Source organism: Mercenaria mercenaria, chromosome 10 (assembly GCF_021730395.1).
Source record: "Mercenaria mercenaria strain notata chromosome 10, MADL_Memer_1, whole genome shotgun sequence".
In the NCBI taxonomy this organism is placed as follows: Eukaryota; Metazoa; Mollusca; class Bivalvia; order Venerida; family Veneridae; genus Mercenaria; species Mercenaria mercenaria.
The window spans coordinates 15,026,209-15,037,413 of NC_069370.1; the positions used below are offsets into that span (position 1 = coordinate 15,026,209).

Below are 11,205 nucleotides of genomic sequence, written 5' to 3' on the forward strand. Positions count from 1 at the left end.
TACTGTTAAACGGAGTTAATAAGACTATGACATTCCTTTTGTTTTCTATTCAGACTGTTGAAAAAAAACTGAGAATCTTTAGTCAATATCCTATTTTAATAAATACTGTCATTTAAGCATTAACTTATCTATTGAACATAGTTTTCAATATATCCATTTCAAATTGGTTTAAACCAGCTTTAGGTTTGATAATAATACAATATATGCATTTTGATGAGATAAGGCAAGTATTACCTTTACTAATTTTATGTTATACTTTCCTTGTTTGAAATTCTTTTATCTAAACCATGACACTATTTATTCGTTTAAAGGTGATTTCATATCTAATCTGCGTGTTAACCTTAAAAGGAACTGATTCGAGTAAATTAGTATTTTTTCTTGTGGACGGATTTCGCTGGGACTACTTTAAAATACCAGGACTGCAGCTGAAGGGGTTTACAAGATTGTTCGAGCAAGGGACCAAGGCAGAGTGGACCACACCAGACTTCCCAACAAACAGCCTTCCCAACTATAAAACACTCGAGACAGGTATGTCGGCTCTTTTAGAAATATAGCTGTATTAAAGTAAACTAACATCCTTGTTAATCTGGATGAAGTATTAAATGTGTTAAAAAGATCCTTTGGAAGCATAGAATGCAACCATAAGAATAATAGCAGACTCGGTTTGATTGTGTCTGTTCATGAGACGTAATGAAATATGCAACACCTCCCACGCCCCCAAGCACCCGCTTAAGCGGAACTCTATTACACATATATTGAATGGACTCCATGATCCAGAAGGACCAGAAACTATAACAACACTGAAAACATGTGAAGAAAACATATAATAAGAGTAATTCAGTATCAAAGATATTAAGCATTATCACTCATTCTCAAATTATTTGGGAAAACACTGATTAGCATTAAACTATTGCCGTTTACGCGTACTTGAATTTCATTTTGTTGCAGACTCCCAAGTAAGTACAATGCCTATAATCAGAAAGGGATTAAAGGCTCTAGAATCATAAAAACTAAAAATTCTACCATAAAAAGTAGTCGAATTGTAATATTCAATACCCTCGCCGTTTCCGTTTCTTATTTTTCGTGACGTAGTTTAACACATCTGACATTAATTACAGCAATGAAATATACACAATATTAAACGATAAGTATTATATTTCTTGAACAAACAACACTTGATCCAGTATATCTCCTCTTGTAAGAAAAAAAAATGGTTTGATGTTCCTGTCGCCAAGATTACAGAAATAAATGTAATCATCGAGACCGTACTCTTTGACACATGGTTTTATCTATATGTTTACTAGCTTCTCTAAAAATATGGATATAAAATTGTAAAAAGATATTATATTTATCAATAATATTGACTGAAACGCCAGATTTGTGTCTAATTTTAAGAAACAAAATGATTTGATAAACAAGTATAAAGAAGAATGATTTTTCTGTAATATTCGATACCAGGAATGTATTGTTTCTAACACAAGATTAATATTATTTCAGCATTCCTCTGAATACGTAGTTTTCTAAGGAGTTTAGAAACAAACCTGTAATACAATATAGGTTTCAGGCCTAAAACTAACACTGATTTCGAATACATTCTGAAATATACGATACTATAATATCCGATACATGATCTAATTAATTACCAATTAAAACCTGTCAGTCATTTATCATCACGTCATTGAGGGTTTGATGCAGTTTTTATAACATGTAAAGACTATTCAGCAGCACTTGTGTGTAACCTTTTGACATTGTTAGCTTCAAAATTCTGAGAGGAGATTTTTGGCGAGTACTGTTTTGTTAGCTCAAAAGCTCTATTTATTTGAAGTATTTTCATGATTTCCCCAAAATGAAGTAAAATGACTAACAATTGATTATGCATAATGAGTAAATAAATCAAATTGATGTATTACTAATAATAAGCAATGTAATATTCGCGATTTTAGGTATCGAATATTACATGTTTTACTATCACATCGGTCTGTTGAATTTGTGAACCTTTTATTGCGATATATATATTTTTGAAACATTAAACTATGAAGAACAAAAGCCTATAAATAAAATTTATCTCATTTAAGCATAGAATAGTTTTAATAATTAATAGAATCAATAGGACGCTTAAAACAATCAATTGTGAATGAATGCTGACGTTTCCTTATATAGCAAATATGAGTAAACAGATTGTTTCTCTCTTTTTTAGTTCTCAAAATTGCACATTTATAAAGGTTAATATCAAAAACGCCAGTCTCGAATATTACACTAAAATGTATGGGATATTACAGCGTCAGTAATTCAGTAACTTTGGTATATCTTTTAAGGCACAATGGTAAAGACAAGGGCAGAAATTTGCCTTGATTATAGAAAACGTATCAGGGGAAGAAACAATCATGATTGTCTTTAAGTATTTGTTAGGCAATTGCCTTTTCAGTAAGTGTTTCGTAATATTCGATACAAATGTTTTCTGTCAAGATTTTCTTCGTTTTTCAAGGTTCTGTAAATTTATTTGTTGCCATATTCAATTTTGAGGTATTGCCAATTGCTGCATTAGTGTATTAGCCAAAATAAACATTGGTTTTAGTATTGCCACAGTATCATTTAAACCTGTAATATTCGCTACACTTTAGTGTCAAAAATTGCTACTGGTTTTAGTATTGCCACAGTATCATTTAAACCTGTAATATTCGCTACACTTTAGTGTCAAAAATTGCTACTACGGACAAAGTATTTCTTTAATGTTCAAAAAATTTTGGAACCACATATTTGGATATGTATACTAAATTTTAAAACAAAAATTAAGTAGTTTGTGCATCCTCAGTTTGTTTTCATATTATACTGCCGAAAATCCCAAATAATTTGAGAATGAGTGTATATTACGCACATTGTTATTGCTTGGAACTTTCTATTTATTGTAATTATAAAAAGACACATTCTATTACACACTTTTACTTTGCTTTATAAACTGGACATAATTTCATGCAGAACGTGTTTCAGACGTTGAAATGCTAATGGGTTATTTCAATCTTCTTACATAATGCACAATAACATTGCGTAAATATAGCTAGAAAAATAGAAAAAATTGTTTGTTGTACGGAATTTGTTACTCTTGAGTGGTCATTATATAAAAAGAAGACATATGGAACTTGGCCAACGTATTTAAAAGTTTTATTTATCATAGATGGTGTTTAAAATAAACAGAGCATACTATGATGATTGGTTGAAGAAAAAAACAGTCCCCTTTTAGGTTTACATGTGGAGAGCCATGGCTTTGTCGGAAACTATATGTACGATGAGCAATCTGGAAAGGAGTTCAGATTAACGTTAGACAATCCGGAAAGTCTACATCTGGAATGGTGGAATAAAGCGGAATCATTCTTCATCACTGCAGAAAAACAGGTTTACTTTATTTCATATCATTTGCATTTTATGCAAAGATATTATAAATTGTATAACAATTATTTAAAGGATACATGAAAACTGGTCTCATAGGGAAGCAATTACCAAGGCTTGGGTACACCGATTGGGTGACACTGTATCGCCAATATAATGGATAAACCTACCAAAGGAAAATATTTTGGCAATTCAAAAACTCAAGTGTATGAAAAATGTTCCTGCTACCTGTTTTAATGATACAGCCTACGAACGTGCTTTTGCATTAAGTAAACCACTGTTAATGAATTTTTGAGTGGACAGAGACTTGGGTGCAGTAACTTCCCTGTCATGTCAATTTCATGTACATTTTTGTAGTTTCAGGAAAAGGAATTCTGGGAATTTGCTCTTATATCACATTTACATATTCAGTTAGGACTGTATATTTCCTGGCTCTGCACTGAAACAAATTGAAATGAATATTAATTAGGTGTCTGCAGGTGTAGTCGCAAATGAGTTCAGAGTTGGGTGTCATGGACTTGACTGTGTATGAAAGCAAAACTCTTTACAATGTTAAATTTTAGGGTATAAAGACAGCTCTCTACCATATCAGAGGTTGCCAGGTAGATCACGATGGAATATCTCCCACGTATTGTCTGCCTTACCAGGACTACCCTACCAAAGAAGACGTAGAATGGGCAATCGACGATGCGCTTGATAAAATGAAGAATAACCAAGCTGATGTTGCTTGTAGGTTATTTATCTATTTTGTTGGGTTGGATTTAACGTCGCACCGACACAGTTATAGGTCATATGGCGGCTTTCCAGCTTTGATGGTGGAGGAAGACCCCAGGTGCCCCTCCATGCATTATTTCATCACGAGCGGGCACCTGGGTAGAACCACCGACCTTCCGTAAGCCAGCTGGATTGCTTTCTCACATGTGCTTATAGGTATCAAATGGATTGCCTGAGAGGCAAACATGATATGATTCACTGCAAAAGTTTAAGTTTGGAGCATTCACTATATGATATAGCATCATGTCCAAAATATTAGGGATCTAGGGTAGTACCACATTTTGAATTTTCAGTGAACGCAAAAAATAAAGTTTAGGTTTTTTCTTAAGATTCAATCTAATGTTTTTCTTTACCCATCAGAAAACAACAATGCTTATGTATTACAGGTGTGTTCTGGTACCCGTATTAAAACAATAGTAATTCCTACGTGTCTTCAATAAGCTCAACGAAACAATTCCAAGCACAGCTATTATTATGGAATTTATAATAAATCTATATACTTCGTGCAAAGAAATTTACAAAAAAAAAAATATGCATATGAAAAATAGAGAAATATAAATAATTCCGACAGAAAATGAAAACTAATAAAACAATAGCAATGGGGAGATGACTCATGGTCTTATTACAAATTTCCTGGTATTTCTGCCTGTCAGTTCAATCTTCTGAAACGGCTTTTCTAAGCTGTAGCTTTCAATTCATAAGTTAAAACAATTAATAACTTACTTTTAACTTAATGTCGTTTTCTCTATCCAAGTCATGTAAGAATTCCTATTGCACTAATTAAGACCATATATACTGAACAGCAAAAGAAACTATCCAGTTTTATAACTGGGGTATTTTTTATTTAAAAACTTTAATTTATAAATCACTTGTGTTTTTCATATCTCACTACACTTAAAGAACTTCACGTGTAAATTTTTTAAAAAATCAACCGAGAAGTCAGTAGTCCCACAATAGCCGTTTTGCACGAAATTCACGTGCACCTGTAATTAACAATTTTCTTTGTGAAATTTTATTGTCATTGGAAATATTGATAATTGGCTAACGCGAAAAACAGCATAAAGTTAAATAAATATTGTTGGTTGCACCGCACGACTGAATCAAATGTAGCGCGAGCGCCCAATTTGGATGTTACAATGCAACTGACGCGCAGAAGATTTAGACTATCAAACGGCTACTGTAGGACTACTGACTTCACGGTTGATTGATTTTTAAAAATTTATCACGTGAAGATCTTCAAGTTTAAATTTGGTATGAAGAAAATATTCAAATTCGAAAAATTGATTTTTTATTTCAAAATATACCAGTTATACATCTGGATTCTTTCTTTTGCTGTTCAGTATATAAATGTGAACTATAACAGTACACTATTGCATGTTGTCTTTCTTGACATGTAATTCGCCGTTTCTCCAGATTAAATTTCTGTTTTGTTTAGTCATACTGGTCGCAAGAATATGTTGAATTTTCATTAAAAACCCTACCGATGTTCCATTTAACAGATATCTACCATCAAGAGGTTGATCATATGGGTCACCTTCATGGGCCAAATTCCCAGCAAGTCTTACAAGCCGTACAGGAAGTAGATAGTCACATTGATAAGATGTTAGACAGAATTAAATCTGACAAACAAGAAGATATAGATGTCATTGTTGTATCAGACCATGGAATGGCGTCGGTTGATCAACTTCATGTCATAAATATTACAGAGGTTTTAGATATGGGAAACGTAAAAGCAATAACGGAAGGTGGATCTCAAGCTTACATCTGGCCTGTACAAGGAAAAGAAAAAGATGTAATTACAAATATAACAGAATGAAAAGTTCTTGTAAGAGTATACAGCCTTATTAAGCAAGGGTTATTCCCATTATATGATTTGCATGTATTTTGGAAGACGTACAATGTTAGACCTAGTTATTCGTACATGTAGTTGAGTTGTGTAATTGTGTGCTGAAAAGATACTTAACTGGTTAGATGAGATAGTGAATGTACTAAATATCTATTGTGAGGTCATCATAGTCTATATCAGCAGCCAAATTACACAAATTATGTTATACTAGTAAATATGCAATAGGGACTCAAATATTTACTAACTAATGATTAGTAATTCAGGTCTCCTAACTATATCAGAAACTGTGCTGTCATGTAAGATGTACATCTGTACTTGCTTACTATCCTTATGTTTTCAGGTATATAAGCAGCTAAAGACATTTCACCGTCATCTTCATGTATACCTCAGGGACTATCTACATGACCGCTGGTTTTTCAAGAATCACAGTTTGATACCGCCAATATTTCTAACGGCGGACAAAGGCTGGTTTATTGTTCATGTAAGATTGTTTTTAAGACAATACCTACGTAATATTCCTCAACGTTATAATTTTTCATGACAATATCTATATAATTTTTTCTTCATATTCATACTGCAGCTCTTCTTCATGTGCGGAAGCCATCCAGCTGGCTTATGGAAGGTCAGTGATTCTACCCACGTACCTGCCTGTGATGAAATGATGCACAGAGCGGCACCTGGAGTCAGTCTTTGTCCACCATCAAAAGCTGGAAATTTGCCATAAGATCAATATTTGTGTCGGTGTGACATTTAACCTAACAAATTAATAAATAAAAAGATACTGCAGCTCTGAAATAGGCATTTATAACTATTAAATGACCCAAATAGTCCTATCCCCTCCGTTTTGCACACCGGAGTAAGTTTTGGATATGTACAAAATTGCTTACATGAGATTGTAATGTAAAGTCATTAACATGTGTGCGGGACAAATTTTCGTGGACTCAGATCAACGGAATTTAATCCATACGAACAAGTAAACCTCCCATTCATTTAATGCTCAAAATTTTAAACCTCGAATTGATATCCCCACAGGCGGATCATGGTCTGCATTGTTCGCTATTCAGTCAGTAAATTTTCAGTTAACACACCTTCGGGTAATAAATGGTATTGCCCAAATCGAATGATGGACCAGTCCATTTTAGAAATTTAGCAGGCGAAAGGTTAAAAGCATAGAATACAACAAAGCAAATTATAGCAGAATCGATTAAATCTCTTCACAAAAGTTAACGAAAATGTCTCACGTCCTAAACACCGGCTTAAGCGGAATTCTGTTAAACACATACTTTTAGTTCCAAACGATATATGAATTTTTAATTTCTTTTGATGCTATTGTCTGTTATATCAATATTAAGAGAAAAATGTTGATACATTTACAGCCCAACTCTTTTGACAAGTATTCGGAAGGTAGTGGAATCATATATCATGGTAACCATGGCTTTGACAATGACGACCATGACATGAGGTCTATATTCGTGGCCTATGGACCAGGTTCGAAAATTTATTTTAGACACTTTCATATACTCTACAGTTTGTCTTTTTTCATAATACATATTTAACCATACGCATGAGACATCTAAGAAAAGTATACCGTTTTGGTCAACGTAATCAATCTGAAATCAGACGTCTATAAAATTGATAATTAAGATGTTAAACATGAACAGTTATCATATTTTCAAATACTATATTTTGTTTGGTTACATTTTAATTTCAGGCAGTGTTCTTTGTTGTGTGAACTCGTATTTATCACTGTGAACTGGTTCAGTGCGGGTCACAAGAAAGATAGGCGTCGATCATAAGCTACCGTCTCCAATTAAGGAATTTGTCTTGTTTACTTACACACTAATCTAAAAATGAATCTATTAACCTCAGCAATTTAAATGGACATTTTCATGATAAACGAGCACATTTAATATCAGATATGACCCGTTTTGTAAATCGTCGGTCTATCGTCCATTGTTTGGTTATTACCACAAATCCTTGTTGGTACTAATAAGTTTTGATAATGTGGCAGTTGAGTCCAATAAGTCCAGGGGTGTTCAAAGATAATCCGTCACAGATCTATTGTATAGCAATTATTGGATTTACCTGTATTGGAAAAAAAACAGTGTCGATTGTATTGAGGTCAACTGCCACATTATCAAAGTTTATTAGTAGACCTGTATTAGACTTTGTTTTGGAAAAATGACGCATCAGTTGAACCATAATAAAACAGCATGAAATCTGAAAAAGACAACAAATGTTGAAATCTTCAGACAAGACTTACTGTAAAGCTATTTAGATAATAATATTGATGTGGTATTCATTTTGTTAGTTACATCATTTCATTTCTATTTAAATAATGTAAATCAGTTTTGAAGTAGAACTTGAGAAAAGGTGTATTTTCACTATCTTGACCCACATTCTACCCAATTCAGCTCGTCACATTCGATACTTGGCTTGCCTAAAGTGTAAATATGAAAAAAAAAATCGAAATATTTATATCTGATATCATTTCATAAGGCACTTACTGAATAACATGTTAGTCCAGTGTCAAATTCATTCGCCTGAAGTATATTATTACTGAGAAAGTGTGTAATGTTATCTATATATTTCCAGACTTCAAAAAGAATTACGTTGCAAAACCTTTTTCTAACATCAATGTTTATCAACTGATATGTTACGTCACCGGAATCAAAGCGAACCCGAACGATGGCACATGGTCTGAAGTCAAGGACATGCTTATACCACATGGGAAACATGCAGAACTTTGAAGAAAACTGAACCTTCGTTTGTTTTACATTGTTCCTGTTGACATTTTGGAGATGTATTATATATGTATTCTATTATCCTCGATGCATTATAAGATAACGCACATACTTTCGTTAACCCTCTTCTCTGGGTACATACATCTTTAGTTTGCAACTGTTCACCAGCAGTCAAAAAGCAACTTTCTGAAGATATATTTCTGCAAGTTAGCTTTGAATAGCATTTGTCTCAACTCATTACCGGTTTAAAATGTTTTAGGACCTAAATTTATTGTTTCACTGCTTTGCGTCCTGTTCAAAACTCCATGCCATCTGTGGAGGGATTTTGATGTGACTTTGTATACATGCACTGGCCATAGCTTTCACAGAACCAAAAAGTTGCGTTCCAGACAGCGTTCATGAACTGTTATTGACGGCAAAGCGTGCGATGATGTCAGCGTCCACCGGCAAATTTTTGCGGATTCGTATTGTCTGGTTTCCAGACCATATTCATTTTTGGAGTATTTGATCAGTTTTATGTAACTCGGAACACGTCATTTCGACGTTTGCGCCACAAATTTCCTTCAACAAACATAGTAAATAGGCAAAAAAATAGAGAAATGATTTGCATTCTAAACTGAATACAATTGTTTATTTCATCAACAGATTCCGAGAAACTCACAAAATGTACAGCAATATGCGAAGTCGTTTTTGAATGCATTCTACTGAAAGAAAATGAAAGTGCAAATCAATAGTATACGATTAATAAACGTTCATGTAATACAAAAGGATAAAATAGCGTCACTATGGTCTATATTCTCTGAAAAGTGTAATTCTGATTGTTAAAAGCCCTAAACTAACTTGTAGGACTTTTAGTGTAACCCGCAGCCATCTGCTTTGAAATCATTTTGCCCGTTTTTATATGCACATGGTGACAATTCACTAACTAAAAGAAAATCATTGTTGATTGGTGGTATCATACTTACGTTATGATGTAAACGCTGTCGGGTGGCGTTTTGCACAAAATTCTACAATTTATATTTGAAATTGCACAAAACGGCATTCCCTCACCAGACTGTATAGAAATGTTTTACCAATGTTATAGAATTGTATTGAACAAGTGCTAGTGTATAGATTATGTAAGATCTTGTCTCACTAATGTTGTTTCCGAACAAGGTATAACTAATTTGATAACGTATCGGCGGCAGGGAAAATGCCGTCAATACCTTTCCTGCGACGAATCCTTAATCGGCGCGCCATTGGAACCTTCGTTCCTGTGAAAACTATGACCAGTACGTGTGCGAAGGAATTTCTCTTACTTTTAAAATCATAATACAAACCATGAAACACTCCTTTATCTTGTTCTCGTTCACTAAGAGAATATAGTTACTGAAAATTTAACACAATACTTACAGGTAAATATTTTAGAAAATCCATATATTGTATCTGCTAGATACAGTGCAAAAATCGTACATCACAATGAATGTATGATTCTTGAGCCCTCCTACAGTTAGTCTGTATGTTTTTCTATTTGATAGTACAATGACAAGTGTGACGCTCTGTGATGTTTTCCTCTTAAATCCCCAGAACCAAGAACGGACCGAGGGAAAGGAGTTTTGTCTTACAACTTAAGAGCTCTTAAAACTTGTGCTCTTGGTGCTCTGATTGCAGACAAGTTACTGAATGCATTCATGTACTGATACCTCGAACTGACCATAGTAACATGTTTTGCCGCCATACGTATTTACACTGCATATTGTCTAACTACCTATTTTAGTATAAATGGGAGATTGGCATGTCCAAAATGCGTTTAATATACCCCACCCCAAGTTTCTTCATATACATATAGACTACGGACTGTTCCATGGCGGTCCCTTAAGTTCAACATGCTTATTGTCCATTTCGTTTTATATGTGATGCACTGTCTTGTATGACGGTGTTATTTCCCTTCGATCCCACTTTATGCTCCCACTTTTTCATGTCCACTGTTTTATTCCCCCCCCCCCCTCTTCTCTCCAAAAACGTCAAGTTTGGGTCCAACATGAAATACAACAGAAACTTGTTTTCATACACCCCCACCCCACGAAAATGCCACTTTAACTGGGTGTTTCTTTCCTCAATTATCTTCTAGCCCAGGCGTACTGTTTGATTATTTATTTAGTATTTTTATACTTAGACTACTTTTCGCCTAAACGGTAGATAATTTCATTATGTGAATTGATGAGATTATCCTTGAAAGTCGTGTAACGTATGATTGAAATTTGAATTACTTCCCTTTTATTTCAATACGCTCATCATTAGTCCCCTACTGGTTGAAAACCAGTTTCGGGGACTATAGAATGCGGTTTTCCGTCATTCCGTCAGTCCGTCCGTCCGTATGTCTGGAATTTCACGTCCGGTCCATAATTCTGTCATCCATGAAGGGATTTCAATATAACTTGGCACAAATGTACCCATGATAAGAGGACGTGTCATGCG

General features: G+C 34.1%; 1 protein-coding gene across 2 annotated transcripts; it reads left to right on the top strand.

Moving 5' to 3' along the window:
- LOC123560020 (glycerophosphocholine cholinephosphodiesterase ENPP6-like) lies at window positions 1–8,857 on the top strand. 2 transcript variants are annotated; one of them, XM_053552307.1, is made up of 7 exons: window positions 1–528; window positions 3,239–3,390; window positions 3,948–4,113; window positions 5,658–5,950; window positions 6,345–6,485; window positions 7,381–7,492; window positions 7,716–8,297. In XM_053552307.1, the coding sequence occupies exons 1-7, from the start codon at window positions 288–290 to the stop codon at window positions 7,754–7,756; spliced, it is 1,146 nt and encodes a 381-aa protein (XP_053408282.1). In that variant the 5' UTR covers window positions 1–287; the 3' UTR covers window positions 7,757–8,297. The 2 variants fall into 2 exon arrangements, with proteins under 2 accessions (XP_053408282.1, XP_045208183.2); XM_045352248.2 differs by lacking the exon at window positions 7,716–8,297 and adding an exon at window positions 8,600–8,857 and having other exon boundaries at window positions 5–528.
- Window positions 8,858–11,205: the final 2,348 nt, after the last annotated feature.